General features: G+C 43.7%; 2 protein-coding genes across 2 annotated transcripts in view; both read left to right on the top strand.

Moving 5' to 3' along the window:
* LOC311089569 (uncharacterized protein) overlaps positions 1–18,101 on the top strand; it is a 406,125-nt gene that overhangs the window by 259,596 nt on the left and 128,428 nt on the right. The window lies entirely within an intron of this gene.
* On the top strand, positions 1,103–5,383 carry LOC311098297 (B-cell receptor CD22-like; the record flags this gene model as incomplete). The annotated part of the gene is made up of 7 exons (XM_084138427.1): positions 1,103–1,265; positions 1,398–1,640; positions 1,727–1,817; positions 1,932–1,977; positions 4,643–4,729; positions 4,812–4,871; positions 5,089–5,383. 7 exons carry the CDS (start codon positions 1,103–1,105, stop codon positions 5,113–5,115), a joined length of 717 nt encoding a protein of 238 aa, XP_083994553.1. The 3' UTR covers positions 5,116–5,383.

Here is an 18,101-nt window from a genome sequence, read left to right as displayed (position 1 = left end):
AGACAGTAACTGTGTAGTTGCTGATGCAGTGACGTATAGTCACAGCAAATCATGCATGTAGTTAACTGCATGTTTTTCAGTAAAAAAGTCAGAAAATAAATGTGAAATAACTGTGTTTCTGTTAAAAAAAGATTAATGAAGATTTCTGTAAAAGTCTTTTGCACTTCATTTAAAAAAATACACAGTTTAGCTTTAAAGAAAACAAAACAAAAATATAATACTGAGATAATACTAAAAGATAATACTAAAGATAATACGAGATAATACTGATTTGTTGTGTAATCAGTATTATCTCGAACCCTAGTCTCCGGCGTGAGAGTCAGGTGCTCTAACAAGGAGGCTAAAGACTGCAGCTTCTAACGTCTGTCGCTAGAGCGCCTATTGAGATCAGAGGAGTGAGGTTTACTCGCACAGTGACTACTAGCTGGCCTCCGTTACATGTGGTGTGGGGGAAACCGTAGTACCCCGGAAGAAACCGATGCTGACACGGGAGAACATGCAAACTGAAAGGACTCCTGCTGTGAGGCAACAGAGCTGACCAATGAGCCCCTGTGCCGCCCGGATTCATGGATAAGGACTGTTTATTTCTCTGAATCTCCTGTGTCATGCGCTTACTTGTGACAAAGTCTGATTCATTTCCGCGAGCCGGTTCATTCGGACAGCTGGTTTAAAAAAACGATTCGTCTGTTCCATACGTCATCAAGCAATGATGGCACTACGCCATCCTCGGTAATCCTCTGCAAACTTCGACAGTGGGGTCTTTTTGAGTGGGACATGCTTTAGCTTGTGTGTTTTGCGTCATTAACCTGGAACTAAAGTTCGATTCAGTTTGATTAATGAACCAGCTCGACTTGTTACTTCCTACCGGCTCAAAATTACAATTCGTTCAAGAACCGAACATCACTAGCGCTTTCTACAGCCACACCCAACAATTATGTTACTAACTACAATTGTTGTCATGTAATTTGGATTGAGTAACCGACTATAGTTTGTAAGTAATCTATCCAGCACTGATTTACTGACACCACACACACACAGAAAAAAGTTTTTTTCGTTTTGGATATTTCTTGATAAGTGACATGACCTTTTGACTCAAGGATCCATGGATTCAGAAATCAACTGGATTAAAGGAGGAACGATTGTAGGATCTGGAAGAATCTACAGCATCTCAAAGATCAGCTCTGATGACAGTGGAGAATACAAGTGCAAGTCCATCAATGAACATGGACAGAAATACTCAGATGCTGTGACTTTAAACGTCATGTGTGAGTTTTTTTTATTATAAAAAAACAAGATGCTGTAGAACATCCCAGCATGTTTATAATGATTTTCATCAATAATTAGTTGCACAATTGTTTTTAATGATCCTTGTAACAATGTTTGGTGATTGTTATTAGACCCACCCAGGAATGTCTCAGTGTTGATGAGTGGATCTGGTGTAATAGTGGAGGGAGATTCAGTGACTCTGAACTGCATCAGTGACTCAAACCCTCCTGCTCTGAACTTCAGCTGGTTTAAGGAGAATGAAACCTCAGCTGTTGGATCTGGACAGAGTTTCAGTGCACTACAGAGTGGACGCTTCTACTGTCAGGCTCACAATCAACATGGATCTCAGAGATCAGACGCTGTAACTGTCACAGGTGAAGCTTTTATTTTATAAAGGGTTCAAGACAGTTAGTGTCATTCTTAGTTTGTAGATTTAATTATGATATTCTCCCTCTTTCAGTTCGCCGTGGTGCTGGTTGGCTCGTCTGGCTAGTGATCACAGTGGCATGTGCAATATTCACTATCATGATCACCATCATATTGTATACAATGTAAATAAATATGTATCAACAAAGAGTAATATAATTTGCTTTTAGACTAATGCAAAAGTACATTTGAATATTACATTAACAATGAAATGGCTTGTTTCCGTTTCTTTTTTACAGTCAGAAGAAAAGGATAAACTGCAGATCTGCAATACACGAGTATGAGGTGAGATGGCCAAAACCACAGAATGATACTAATAAATCAATAACAGCTTCTTTGTACATGTAGAACACATATATTGTCACGTACTGCTCTGAGACACAAAGGTTGAGGATCCAAATGTAGTTTATTTGAACAGAGGGTAATCCAAAAACGTAATCCATAAAACAGGCAAGAGGTCAAAAAAGACCAGTCCAGTTGGAGAGTAACCAGTCCAAACAATAACAGGGTCACAGGGTCACAGGGACACAGGGGTCACAGGGTCACAAGGGTCACAGGGTCACAGGGGTCACAGTGGTCACAGGGGACACAGGATCTCAGGGTCACAGGGACACAGGGTCACAAGGGTCACAGGGTCACAGTGGTCACAGGGGTAACAGTGTCACAGGGGACACAGGGGTCACAGGGTCACAGGGGACACAGGGGACACAGGGGTCACAGGGTCACAAGGGTCACAGGGTCACAGGGGTCACAGTGGTCACAGGGGACACAGGATCTCAGGGTCACAGGGACACAGGGTCACAAGGGTCACAGTGGTCACAGGGGACACAGGATCTCAGGGTCACAGGAACACAGGGGTCACAGGGGACACAGGGTCACATGGGGTCACAGGGGACACGGTCACAGGATGTCAGGGTCACAGGGGTCACAGGGGACACAGGATCTCAGGGACACAGGGTCACAAGGGTCACAGGGGTCACAGGGTCACAGTGGTCACAGGGAACACAGGGTCTCGGGGTCACAGGGGTAACAGTGTCACAGGGGACACAGGGGTCACAGGGTCACAGGGGACACAGGGGACACAGGGGTCACAGGGTCACAGGGGACACAGGGACACAGGATCTCAGGGTCACAGGGTCACAGGGGACACAGGGTCACAGGGTCACAGGGGACACAGGGTCACAGGGGTAACAGGGTCACAGGGGACACAGGGTCTCGGGGTCACAGGGGTAACAGTGTCACAGGGGACACAGGGGTCACAGGGGACACAGGGGTAACAGTGTCACAGGGGACACAGGGTCACAGGGGTCACAGGTTCACGGGGTAACTGTCACAGGGGACACAGGGGTCACAGGGTCACAAGGGTCACAGGGGACACAGGGGACACAGGGGTCACAGGGTCACAAGGGTCACAGGGGTCACAGTGGTCACAGGGGACACAGGATCTCAGGGTCACAGGGACACAGGGTCACAAGGGTCACAGGGGACACAGGATCTCAGGGTCACAGGAACACAGGGGTCACAGGGGACACAGGGTCACATGGGGTCACAGGGGACACGGTCACAGGATGTCAGGGTCACAGGGGTCACAGAGGACACAGGATCTCAGGGACACAGGGTCACAAGGGTCACAGGGGTCACAGGGTCACAGTGGTCACAGGGGACACAGGGTCTCGGGGTCACAGGGGTAACAGTGTCACAGGGGACACAGGGGTCACAGGGTCACAGGGGACACAGGGGACACAGGGGTCACAGGGTCACAGGGGACACAGGGTCTCAGGGTCACAGGGGTAACAGGGTCACAGGGGTCACAGGGGACACAGGGTCTCAGGGTCACAGGGGTAACAGGGTCACAGGGGACACAGGGTCTCAGGGTCACAGGGGTAACAGTGTCACAGGGGACACAGGGGTCACAGGGGACACAGGGGTAACAGTGTCACAGGGGACACAGGGTCACAGGGGTCACAGGGTCACGGGGTAACAGGGGACACAGGGGACACAGGATCTCAGGGTCACAGGGTCACGGGGTCACAGTGGTCACAGGGGACACAGGATATCAGGGTCACAGGGACACAGGGTCACAAGGGTCACAGTGGTCACAGGGGACACAGGATCTCAGGGTCACAGGGGACACAGGGTCACAGGGGTCACAGGAGACACAGGGTCACAGGATGTCAGGGTCACAGGGGTCACAGGGTCACAGGATCTCAGGGTCACAGGGACACAGGGTCACAGGGGACACAGGATCTCAGGGTCACAGGGACACAGGGGTCACAGGGGACACAGGGTCACAGGATGTCAGGGTCACAGGGGTCACAGGGGACACAGGGGTCAAAGGGGACACAGGGTCACAGGGGTAACAGGGTCACAGGGGACACAGGGTCACAGGGGACACAGGGTCTCGGGGTCACAGGGGTAACAGTGTCACAGGAGACACAGGGGTCACAGGGTCACAGGAGACACAGGGGACACAGGGTCACAGGGTCACAGGGGTAACAGGGTCACAGGGGTAACAGTGTCACAGGGGTCACAGGGGACACAGGCAAAAAGGAACCTCCAAGGACAGGCAGAGATCAAAACCAAGAACACTGGAATAACAGACAGAATGCTCAGAATTGCAGTACAAACACTAAACAAGACTTTGCAGAGAATGAATGTGAAAACCAGGCTATTATAGGGTGAGTTAAACAAGGTAATGAGACAGAGGTGAATGTGATAATGGATGAGAGTCTGATCTAAGGATAATGGGGAATGTTGTGGATATATATACACACACTCAAGATTTGTACATGGTTTTATGAGTAGAGACTGTGGAGTGATTACACTTTTGATTGTCATGACAGCGATTTAAAATCTTTTACATTCATTTTTTTTTATTTTATTTTTTTTCCAAATTTAAAATGGTGATAATAATTTTTCTCTGATTTCACTTCTCTCTGTTTCCCTGTAGAACGATCCCAGAACTGATCCCAGTGAAGGCACATATACAGGTCTTGACCTCGAGTCCAGATCACCTGACCTCTACAACACACTCCCAGTAAGAGGAATATCAAAAACTATGTGTAAAAGAGCTGCATTCAAAAGTCAAATAATCAATAATCAATGTGTTTTTCCCATAGACTGTCCATCCCAGACCTGCTGTTCACCAGTCAGGCTCTTCTGAATATGAGAATCTGTCCGTAAGTTTCTCAAGTCTTCTTAATTTCATACATTTAAGAAAAAAAAAATGTCTTCAGTAGTCAATCAACTAGTCAATAGATACTAATCAGTCTTTTCTTTTGTTACAAGATGGATTATACAAGTCGTTTCACTTACAGAAATATATATTTTTTCTGAGATTATTTGTACCATTTGTAGTGTTGATTTATGTAAATGTGTGTCTTATTTCTGTTGTAGCCACAGCAAGACGCCACAGTAAGATGAAGCACAAGCTAAACTTTACTCAACTTTTGTCTCATCGCTGGACAGATCCACATCACAACTACTGATGAAAAATGAAACGCATCTTCAGAGTTTTCATTCTGCAGAAAGTAATGGATTATATTCATGTGACATAATTAAACAGTCAAAGTGTAATTAATTAACAAGATTAGAGTTGTTTCTGTAATATTTTATACATTTTATCTGTGTATTAAAGAGTCCATGTGACAGATTTTTCTCTTTATTCCTTTTCAAATAAAACATTAAATGATAAAAAGGTACGAAGATTCAATATTTTGTTTAAAATCTGTGTTTTAAAGTGTATATTAAACTGGCCAAGTCACGTGATTTCAGAAAACGGGGCTTTGTTAGGTCATACAATGTCAAATGAAATTTGAAATTCTGATAATTTGATGCTAAAACAGTGGTTCTTGTACTGCCATAGTAACCAAGGCGACATACATGGACAACTGCGTTACGTGTAGCGGCAGACGTTGTTGCCGTAATGTTGTTGTTTCGTCCAAACATTATGGAGCATGGCAAGCAGACTTTGGGACAAAATGAGAACTCTCATACAGCCAACCAACTAACACATAGAATAACATTATAACTTTCAACACACTCAAATACAGTTTAGTTTGATAGTGTAGACCAAGTGAAACAGTGCTGCGTTACCTTACTAGTTTAATTTGTTAAATTAACTGATTAGTGTGAATAGCTGCTAGTTCGGTAAAATAAAAGTCCTCGTGTGGAGCTGATATCTGGGGGTCAGCCCTATGTTCCCACGGGCCTATGTTCCCACATTTCTAAGAATTTTTTTTTTACTGAAAATTTTGAAAATTAGGCCCTGATCCCACAGCCCTATGTTCCCACAACCATATGTTCCCACAGCCCTATGTCCCCACAGTCCTATGTTCTCTCATTTAACCCCCCCATCCCCCGAACTTAGTTAAGCAGGAAGCGCCAAGTGAGGGGTAGGTTTAGGTATGTTAACTAATAAAGCCCTAGTCCCCTATGAAGGGTAGGTTTTAGTGCTTGTGCTGGTACAGGGATAGCCCAATTACATCCCAGACAAGTCTCCCTCCTGTGAGGGGTAGGTTTAGGTATGTTAGGGTTAGGGTTAGTGTAAGTGACTACCAAATTGGGAGAAATGGGGATACATAAGGCTGTGGGAACATAAGGCTGTGGGAACATAGGGCTGTGGGAACATAGACATGGTCCCGATATCTGTCTCTCATTAGCAATTGAGCCCTACTTCAAACCACTGTCATGTTAACAAACATCAATGTATTCACATGAACATTATTTCCCCATAAACATTATTAGATCCATCGGCATGATGACAAGTTCCACTCTCATTCACGGCGTCATCAATCTACGCCTTTGTTATTGTTTTGAAGAGGTTAGCGACTCCTAGTGGCAAAAAACTACATATTGTACCTTTAACAAAAGGCTGTATCAAGTAATTCAGTGAACTTAATATTTTATTTAGTGAAAACAACACAAAAACGTGTGATGCTGACAGAGGTTGGATTATCGTAGCTGTCAGAGGAATCTAGGGTTTTGATGAGGCTGTTGATGAGCATTCAGTGATCAATAGTGTGATAGATGGCCTCTTCTTGAGCAGAATCCGCTGTTAAACTCTGATACACGTGACTCCGTCTACTGGCGTTCAGTTCTGTGTAGATCTGATCTTGTGTTTGTGCTGAAACAACATCTGTGTAGTAGGAGTCTGTGTCGACCGCTTCTGTGTTTGTGTAATCCAGGTTTATGGGTCTGTAAAATTCCTCTTTATCACGTTGAGCTTTGCTGGAAGCCTTATTCTCTGGTAGTCATCCTATATAAAATAAATAAATATAACTTATAAATTATAAGCAGAAAACAGCTAATATATAATATATACTGCCTTCTTAAGAGTCTATGATTGGATCATTATCACAGTGATTATTTTGTTTGGGTCTTAAAACAAGCTAAATTATCTGCCAGTGCAGTAAGGAAAATAATCTTGTTTTAAGATTATGTTTTTATTAAGTTTTTTTGAATTAAGTTTTTTTTTCTTACTGCACTGGCAGATAATTTAGCTTGTTTTAAGCAAAAATTACTTAAGTTACTTACTCTTTATCTGAAAACAAAAAAGAATTTCTTATGTAGTTTTACTTCTCTAGTAAATGCTTCTTGATTTAAGAATTTTTAGATTTTTGGACTGGAAACAACACAAAAATACTAAGTAAGAACAGCATTTTTTGCAGTGCGTATGGCGGTACAAAATATGGCCGCCGCTCAGGCCTGCACTGGCTTTCCACAAAAATAAATGACGTGGAGCAATTTGGCTGTATTGCGTGTTTATGTATATACCTAAAAAAAGTAGTAGTATGTGCATGTCTGTCTGTGTGTGTGTGTGTATGTGTGTGTGTTTGTGTATGTGTGTGTCTGTGTGTGTGTGTGTCTGTGCGTGTATGTGCGTGCGTACATGTGTGTGTTTGTGTGTGTGTCTGTGCATGTGGATTTGTATGTGTGTGTGTATGGGTGCGTGTCTGTGCGTGTGGATGTCAGTGTGTGTGCATGCTTGCGTTTGTTTGTATTCCTGCATGTGTGTGTGTGACAGTTAGGGTTGCCAACTTCAGAAAAGGAAAATGCGGGACAATCGTGGTAATTTATAGGACAATGAGGGACACTCAAAATATTTGTACTGTATCACACAGTGTACGTCATTTCAGTGTCTGCAGTTAAGTTTGTGTTTAAAAGGTTATCAGACATAAACACATTTGTATTGCTTAACCTATTTATGTATTTAATTCTAAAAATAATTTTAATGTCATACATGAAAAAAGTCACATTACAAACAAACCATAGTTCAAAATAACAGCATTTATCTAAAATAGAAAGCTTTTTTAACATTATACACTAGGCTTACAGTTCAAAAGTTTGGGGTTAGTAAGATTATTTTTTGGGAAAAAAAATAAAGAAAGTAATTGCCTACTTTTATTCAGCAAGGATGCATTACATTAATCAAAAGTGACAGTTAAGATAATGTTACAAAAGCTTTCTATGTACTTTCTAAAAGCTTTAAAACATTAAATGATGTTTTATTAACAAAGTTCGGGAGGAGCAGGTTCAGATAATTAACCAAATTATGCACAGCTGGAGATTAATCAGTAATCAACTCAATGACAGAGTATAAATTCACAGCAGACCTATCTCTGTTCATTGAAAGTTTGTCAGCATTTGGCTGCGCCCTATCTTCCCGAACCAAGCTCTCCCATCCGATGAAGGAATTTTCCGTCCTATAACGAGGGGAACACGTTTTAAATGGTGTCGGTCCAAATTATTTTCTGTCATTAACGCGCTGCTTTCTTATGGCTAAAACTCACAAGTACAGTAGCTCGCGGCCTCGTGCATTACGTGCTGAACGCATGCGCTCAGAATCTTTAACCTAACTTATATCGTTAACTATGTCCTGCAATTCATCTGCATAAACCGCGTAGAAACTTAGTTATAGCATAAATGTTTTTATACATGTTTACAAGCAATGTGCTTCACACCAATAGTTCAGTGATCCTTAAATGAAACAAAATTAAACAAACACAAAGTGCCTAAACTAAATTTATGCAAAGCGTCGTCTTTTACGTAAGCTGTCTCCGTAGAAACCAGCAACAGATAAACGAACAATCGTTATCTAAATCAGAGTGTACTTTGACGTTGTTAATCATCAAACGTTCAATAATTGATCTTTCAGCCCTGCACAGTTTGGCTAAGCTCTGGATTACAAACACAGGTTAAAACCATGGGTTCAGCCTCATCGAATCCTGGCCATTAATTTGAACACAGTTGATCTCCAGTATATAAATAAATAAATAAATAGGACTTTCGGATCTCGTCCACCTCTCAGACAGTCAATATCGTTCTAAGCAAACTGATATCTGTGCTTGGCCACTTAAACAACAGAAATGCATTTCATCTCTAACCTCCTCTTCATCACGTCTTAGATTAACGCACAAAAAGATGACCATCGGCTCTCCAAGCCCCACTCTCCTCCTCCCTTTGCTCATCCACACACTGCAGGAGCTCATTTCCTGGTTTCATGTGAGTCTGGCTATTTTTTCCTCTGCCACAGCAGTGATGTCTCCTCTGCTCCCACAGGTTCTCTGTAACTCTGGCTATTTGCTCCATTGCCGCAGCAGTGATGTTTTCTTCTGCTACCACAGGTTTTATCTTACTCCGGCTTTTTCTCCATTGCCGCAACAGTGATGTCTCCTCTGCTCCTGCAGGAGCTCTGTTCCCTTAGCTAATCTTGTTTACTGACACTGCAGTGTCTCCTCTGCTCCCACAGGATTTCCGTTTCTCTCGCTATTTTTCTCCCCTGCCACAGCTGTGATGTCTCCTCTGCTCCTGCAGGAACTGTTTCTCCAGCTAATTCTCCACTGCTTCAGCAGTGATGTCTCCTCTGCTCCCGCAGGTTTTCTGTTACTCCGGCTATTTTCTCCACTGTTACAGCAGTGATGTCTCCTCTGCTCCCACAGGTTTTCTGTTACTCCGGCTATTTTCTCTCCACTGCCACAGCACTGATGTCTCCTCTGCTCCCGCAGGAACTCTATTTCTCTGGCTAATTTTCTATACTGCTGTAACAAGGCTGTCTCCTGCTCCCGCAAGCTCTGTTTCTCTGGCTAATTTTCTATGCTGCTGTAACAAGGCTGTCTCCTGCTCCCGCAAGAGCTCTGTTTCTCCGGCTAATTCTCTACTGCCACAGCAGTAAGGTTTTCCTTCACTCTCATGGGTTTTCTGTTACTGGCTATTTTCTCCCCTGTCGCAGCAGCAATGTCTCCTCTGCTCCTGCAGGAACTGTTTCCCCGGCTAATTCTCTACTGCCACACCAATGAGGTTCCTTTGCTCCCTCAGGATTTCTGTTACTCTAGCTACTTTCTCCCCTGCCGCAGTAGTGATTTCTCCTATGCTCCCGCAAGCTCTGTTTCTCTGGCTAATTCTCTACTGCCACACCAGTGAGGTTTCCTTTGCTCCCACAGGATTCGTTACTCCAGTTCATTTTCTCTACTGCTAGCAGGGATGTGTCTCCAGTAGGAGAACTGTTTCTCCGGCTAATCTCGTCTTTTGCTACAGCCTTTCTCCGTCCAGTGAGCTTCGGTCTCCCAGAGGATGTACCGTAACATGCATCTAAGTTTTCTCTTCTGTCCAGCGAGCATTGGTCTCCCAGCGGACACTGCATGCATCCATTTTTTTTCTCTTCTCTGTCCAGCGAGCATTGGTCTCCCAGTGGACACTGCATGCATCTATGTTTTCTCTTCTCTGCAAGCATCAGTCTAACAACGGAGGCAGTCCTTCCGTCCAGCATCATAGACTGCCCAAATAATTCCAAACGCGAATTCTTCTCGCCGCTCGGCCACCTAAACTATGCTATACACATAATTCCGCAAGGCCGCCCTTTCATCACGCACCTCCTCGCCCTAAGTTTATGGATAACTTACTCTAATCAGTGGAATGGCTTAACCTTTTTCTACGATTACATCTCTCTCTCCCCCTCGATTTAAGCCGTTGACAGCTCCTTCCAATCGTCGTCACGGCTTTCCCAGGGGGGAAAGTGGTCAACTAACAGAATCCTGGTCCATCGCGACAAACTAAACTATGCACTGCATCAACAAAGGTCGTTCTTACTCACCCGTGCTAATTGCCACTCCTCAGATGCCTCATCTGGAACTCCGCTTGATCAATTTGTAATAACTGCCAAACACGTTCCAGGAGCACAAAATCAAATCGCCGACTCTCTCCCATTACTCTTTCCAGAAATTCAGGACATTGGTGCCAGAAGCATAAAAAGCTTACTAGAGCTATCTAACCAGCATTCAGTTTTCAATAAATTAGTCTACGGTAAGCCCGCCTCCACCATAAATAAATCTCAATCATCCCTGCTCATTAAAGGTTCAAGAACTTATCCCACTCGTCCGGATACCAGTCAATCTATTGCAATTGACACTCACCAAATGTATTCCAGAAAAATAGCCGGAGTAACAAAACCTGCAGGAGCAGAGGAGACATCACTGCTGAAGCAGTGGAGAATTAGCTGGAGAAACAGTTCCTGCAGGAGCAGAGGAGACATCACAGCTGTGGCAGGGGAGAAAAATAGCGAGAGAAACGGAAATCCTGTGGGAGCAGAGGAGACACTGCAGTGTCAGTAAACAAGATTAGCTAAGGGAACAGAGCTCCTGCGGGAGCAGAGGAGACATCACTGTTGCGGCAATGGAGAAAAAGCCGGAGTAAGATAAAACCTGTGGTAGCAGAAGAAAACATCACTGCTGCGGCAATGGAGCAAATAGCCAGAGTTACAGAGAACCTGTGGGAGCAGAGGAGACATCACTGCTGTGGCAGAGGAAAAAATAGCCAGACTCACATGAAACCAGGAAATGAGCTCCTGCAGTGTGTGGATGAGCAAAGGGAGGAGGAGAGTGGGGCTTGGAGAGCCTAACGTCGACTCAAATACCCATCCTTCAATCTCAGATTTACAGATCGTAGATATCGAAACCATATTTTCTTCATCAAACAAGTAGTAAACTGATCGAGCAAAATGGTCACTTCGTTATATTTTCAATCCGCCAACCCCCATCCAACTGTACCACTCTCGTTTGATTTACTGCAGTATAAACGTTCAATGTTCAAATCCCTACTCGGCCCACATCAGAAGCGTTCAAAACCTACATCAGATCCAACCGCTTCCACATCAAAACGCTCACCAAGCCATAATTAAATCATTCATTTCCATGACCTGCTGCGCTCCATCCATTGTCACTCTCAGTACCAGTACCAAGTTCCAACCCACTTCCAGTATCATTTGGTTCGCTGCGTTCAAGCTCGATACATAAACATCTACAATACAGCGTATTTTTTTTACAAACAATGGCAGGCTCCCCCGTTCGCACACGTAATGGCTCCTCGTTCAAGGGCCGGGCTCTGTCCCCCTTCCGAAGCGCTGATCGAGCCCTCCCGTTCGAATCGCAGTGAGAGTCTGCCCATCTTAGTCGTCGTGGGACGGCCGCGCTCATGTCGCTGTGTGGGCTCCCCATTCGTCGGGCCGCGAGGGTTCTGTTCCCGTGTCCCAGCCCCCTTCGAAGCGCCGGTCGAGCCCCCCGACAGAGTCCAGCGGGCGCCCTCCCTTCCGCTGGCGAGGCCTACCCATCCGATGCCGTGAGCATCCAAGTTCCCGTCGGATGCTGCGAGGGCCCTCCCAGTTGAATGGCTAAACTCTCTCAAATCACGCTCGTAAAAATCTTGCGTCATCGAGTTGACAGTTCAACTGCCGAATGGGCTTATCCGTCCGATGCCGTGAGCATCCAAGTTCCCGTCGGATGTCGCGAGAGCCCTCCCGGTCAAACAGTCAAGCTCGTTTTAGTAAATACCTTCTCATGCCCTGCACTTTTTGGGGGAATTAATTGCACATCATTTTACGATTGCTGTCCTGCGCTCACCTGGCTTTTATGGGGGGAGTACTTTGGGTTTGGGCCTAACTCCGAGCTCGGAGCCCTCCCCCCGGACAGCACGCCAAATATGCATAAACTCATTGTATTAATTATATGTAGATGTGAACTCGTGAAATGAGGTTTTATTTAAGGCAAGGCAAGGCAAGGCAAGGCAAGTTTATTTATATAGCACATTTCATACACAGTGGCAATTCAAAGTGCTTTACATAGAAGAAATTAAAATAAAAAGAAATAAGAATAATTAAAACAGTTTAGAAAAAAAATAAAAAATAAAATACAGTACAGTACAAACAGTCGGACGAACATTGGCACAGTGCTCATTCATTAAATGCATAGTTAAACAGATGTGTTTTTAGTCTGGATTTGAATGTGACTACTGTAGGAGCACGTCTGATCTCCTCTGGAAGCTGGTTCCAGCTGCGGCTGGCATAATAGCTAAAAGCGGACTCGCCATGCTTAGAGTGAACCCTTGGTATTTCTAGCTGATATGATCCTAATGATCTGAGTGATCTGTTGGGTTTATATTCTGTGTGCATATCGGCAATGTATTGAGGTCCTAGGCCATTAAATGATTTATATACCAGTAATAATACTTTAAAATCAATCCTAAATTTAACTGGGAGCCAGTGTAAAGACCTGAGGACTGGTGTGATATGTTCATATTTTCTGGTTCTGCTCAGAATCCTGGCGGCAGCGTTCTGTATGAGCTGCAACTGTCTTCTGGTCTTTTTGGGAAGGCCAGTGAGGAGTCCATTACAATAATCCACCCTGCTGGTGATGAAAGCATGCACAAGTTTCTCTAAGTCTTGTCTGGAAACAAAGCATCTAATTCTTGCAATATTTTTCAGATGATAGTATGCTGATTTAGTTATTGCTTTGACATGACTACTGAAACTAAGGTCTGACTCTAGTGTCACACCAAGATTCCTGACTTGATGTTTAGTTGTTTGACCCCTAGAGTGAAGGTATGCGTTCACCTTGAGAACTTCATCTTTGTTTCCAAATGCAATGACTTCAGTTTTGTCTTTGTTTAACTGAAGAAAGTTTTGACACATCCAACTGTTGACTTCATCGATGCATTGGCACAGGGAATCAATGGGGCTGTAATCGTTAGGCGATAGGGCTAAGTAGATCTGTGTGTCGTCTGCATAGCTGTGGTAAGCAATTTGGTTCTTTCTCATTATTTGGCTCATTGGGAGCATATACAGGTTGAACAGGAGTGGCGCAAGAATTGAGCCTTGAGGGACTCCGCATGTCATGGATGTCCACTCAGACTTATGATCTCCTATACTTACATAATAACCTCTCCCATCTAAGTATGACCTGAACCATTTTAGGACTATCCCAGAAAGCCCCACCCAGTTTTCCAGCCTGTCAAGAAGTATGTTATGATCGACAGTGTCAAATGCAGCACTGAGGTCGAGTAGTACCAGCACTGATAATTTGCCTGAATCAGTATTTAAGCGAATATCGTTTATTATCTTTATGAGCGCTGTCTCTGTGCTGTGGTGCGGTCGGAAACCAGATTGAAAATTGTCAAAGTATCCATTCGAGCATAAGAATTTGTTCAGCTGATTGAAGACAACTTTTTCAACGATCTTGCCTATGAAAGGAAGATTTGAGATCGGCCTATAGTTGCTTAATATGGTCTTATCCAGATTGTTCTTTTTCAGGAGGGGCTTGACAGCTGCAGTTTTCAGGGAGTTTGGAAAACTCCCAGAAAGAAGTGAGGCATTTACCACTTCTAGAAGATCTGCTTCTAAACTGTTTAACACACTTTTGAAAAATGATGTGGGAAGTGTGTCAAGAGCACAGGTAGATGTTTTAAGGTGCTGTACGGTTTCTTCCAAAATTTTGCCATCAATTTCTTTGAAATCAGACATAGTAACTACTTTCTCAGGTGGTTTGATGGTCTGTCTAACCTCAGGGCAACTCAAGGATGTGCTGATCACCTTTCTGATATTATTGATTTTCTCAGAGAAGTAAGAGGCAAACTCACTGCACTTGTTGTCTGAGAGCATTTCACTGGGAATCTGGCTTGGGGGGTTTGTCAGTCTCTCTACAGTAGCAAAAAGAGTGCGTGTGTTGTTTAAATGACTGTTTATAATATTTGAGAAGAAAGTCTGTCTAGCTTTGCCTAGTTCCATATTAAAAGCATGGATGCAGTCTTTGTAGATGTTATAATGGACTACAAGTTTTGTCTTCCGCCACATGCGCTCTACTTTTCTGCATTGTCTTTTCATATTTTGCACTGCTGTTGAGTTTCTCCAAGGTGCTTTTAGTCTGCCACTCTTCTTCCTGACTTTCACAGGAGCAATATCATCAATTACAGTTTGAGTTAAAAGAATCAAGGAGAAAATCAACAGAGTCTGCAGATATGCTTGGTGTTAAGGATATAGCCTTCATAAATAGTACACTAGTGTTCTCATTTAAGCATCTCTTCTTGACAGACACAGATCTAGCTTCAGTGGCAGGAGAGATCAATATATCAAAGAAAATACAGAAATTATCAGACAGTGCTACATCCTTAATAACAATCGATGAAATGTTTAGACCCTTACTGATGAGTAAATCTAGAGTGTGTCCACGATTGTGTGTGGGTCCATGTACATGCTGAGTCAGATCAAACGTTTTTAAAACAGTATTGATTTCTTTTGCCATATTGGTTTCTGCATTATCTATGTGGATGTTAAAATCTCCAGCAATGGTAAAACAGTCAAACTCTGAGGTAATTGTTGATAACAGTTCTGTAAAGTCCTCAGCAAAGGCTGGAGAGTATTTTGGAGGCCTGTAAATAATGATAAGTAAAATGCGTGGAGCACCTTTTAACACAATACCCAGATATTGAAAAGACAAGTAATTCCCAAATGATATTTGCTTACATTGATAGATATCTTTAAAAAGAGCAGCTAGACCCCCACCTCTCTTAACAGCTCTGCAGACACTCATAAAAGTAAAGTTAGGAGGGGCTGCTTCATTGAGGACTGTTGCACTGCAGCTGTATTCTAGCCAGGTTTCATTCAGAAGCATAAAATCCAGATTGTTTGTGGTTATTAAGTCGTTGACTAGAAGTGATTTATTTTTAAGTGAGCGGATGTTAAGGAGTGCTAACTTAACAGTCTTCCTTTTCCCCACAGCAATATTAGTTTGACGTGTAAGAGGCACCAGATTAGTTAGGTTTGCTGTACGGCTATTGAAGGCCTTAGACTTTCTATCTTGTAATAGAACAGCAATAGAGGAAGATACAGGCACACTGGGTTCCCGTTTGTTCTGTAAACATTTGAGAAAGTTACTGTTATCAAAACGGGGACCCGACACATATCACTGAGAGCTGGTATCAGTTGTTTTTGGTTCACCTCGAGCAGATGGAGGAGGGTGTGGGCCCTGGCGTTGTGGCAGAGGCCGAAGAGCTCTCACAGGAGGGGGAGGGCGAGCTGGGCCCGCAGGCTTGGGTGGTAATGGTGCCTGTCTTTTTTTGGTTGGTATCTGGGGGCTCGCAGCAAAAGAGTGGGATAGTCTGGTTCCAGCATGCACTAGTTCTTCCATTTTCTGTGAGAAGCACAGTAGTGGCGATGCTGATGCTGGGGAGAGGGAGAAAGTGTCTGGTGAAAGGGGCTGTTGCTCTGGTGTTATCGGAGGTTGTGATATGCTGTCCTGGCTTCCCTGGCTGTTTTCCAGGAAGTCGTCCTTGGGTGTTGAATCATCAAGCAGTTCTGATATGTCTGTCTGTGGTGAGCTCTGTTGGCAGAGCTCAGCTGAGATTGTGTCCGTGAGCAGAGGTTGTTGTGGCGGAGTGGTGTTATCATGTCCATTTTGCTGCTGAAGTGAAGTCCCGTGGTCATTAATACTGTGTCCAGGTGTGTGTGTGCTGTTCAGATTGAGTGGATTGGCACACACTGCAGAAGGATGATTGAGGGAGAAGTAGATATTGTCCTTTAACACTCTTGAACCAAGTTTGTTTGGGTGATGGCCATCCCGATGAAAAAGTTGTCTCTGACTCCAGAAAAGATTGAAATTGTCAATGAAGTTCACTCCTTTTATATTGCAGGTTTTTTGCAGCCACGTATTAAGCCCAAGCAACCGTGAAAACCTGTTTGTTCCTCTTGATGGGAGTGGTCCACTGATGAATGTTTGAACTTTCAGTCTTTCAAGTGTTTCAAAAAGTTCATTGAAATCCTTCTTAAGGAGTTCTGACTGCTCTTTATGAATATCATTCTTCCCCACATGTATGATGAGTCGATTTGCAGTCTTATGTTTCATCAGAATGTTCTGAAGTTCCTTGTTTACATCAGAAGTTGTTGCTTGTGGAAGGCAGCATGTAGTTGTATCCCTGCTGCTAATGTTTCTGATTATGGAGTCCCCCACTATCAGAGTCCTGGGCTCGGCTGCGCTCTGAGCTGAGTGCCGCTGTCTGCTCAACCTTGAGCGCCAGTTAGCATCAGTGTTAGCTACTGGCCCATTCAGTCTGTGTTCGATCACATTCATCACATTTGGGGATTCCTCATTTACATTCATTAGCACTTCAAATCTGTTCTCAAGATGTATAGGCGGTGGTAGGAGACCAGTGTTTGCAATCCTTGTCAGAGCTGTATCTGGGGTAGAGGATGCTACTGCGGCAATATGTGATGCTCGTGACAATCTGATGTCTCGAGTGCCTTTGGGTCTCGCTCCCTGTTTGTGCCATTGATTAGTAAGTCGATCGGCTTGTTTCTCTACCTGTCGAGGAGCACTAGTTTCATGGGACTCACCGGCTATATGCTGAGGGTGTCCATGACGAAGCTCTGTTGTGTGCTCCGTCTGGTTTGGTGGTCCCATAAGTAACATTGTTTCAAGAACTGCAATCCTTTGTAAAAGTCTGTGGCAGTTAGTGCAGCAAGAAGATTCCAGAAGAGGCATTTTCTCTTATCCTTGAGGCAGTTGTGTTTTCCTTTCCCGGAATGTAAGCTGGTCGGGTAAAAGAATTCTCAGTTTTTGTAGTAATCCAAACTTTGTCGTATGAGCACTGTGCTGATTTGCTGAAGTTAACCCTCTGAGGTCGACAAACGCGCCGACGCGTTTTGCCGGATTTTCTCCACATTGTAGCACTATAAACTTAAATTACTCCATCATTTATGGTCATACAGAAAAAAGAAATATAAAAAAAGAATCTGTGATATTTCTCCTTTTGTATGTGTCCACTTACAATCAAATCAAAACATTGTGCTTTTGTAAAATAAAGAAAATAAACAGGGTGTGCTTTCTGCCTCTCCGTCGCGGTGAACTTTTTTTTCTTGAGCACGTCTATAAACTGAAACAAAACTCAGCGAATACTTGTCACACATTTATGAGCCATATACCTTTATAAACATTTAAGTGTGTACTTTTAAATGATCGGATTCAAAACGAAAACAAATATTCTCTGTTTAAGTAATTTGTATAAAACCAACAAGATGTCCAGCTTCTCAAACGCTTGCTCATTACAGTTAATTTGGCCACGCCTACTCGCGCAAAAGATATTCACATGCA

This window comes from Abramis brama (assembly GCF_963993115.1).
Source record: "Abramis brama genome assembly, chromosome: 1".
NCBI lineage: Eukaryota > Metazoa > Chordata > Actinopteri > Cypriniformes > Leuciscidae > Abramis > Abramis brama.
The sequence above is the reverse complement of the archived record's forward strand: the minus strand, read 5'-3'. Positions and strand labels throughout refer to the sequence as shown.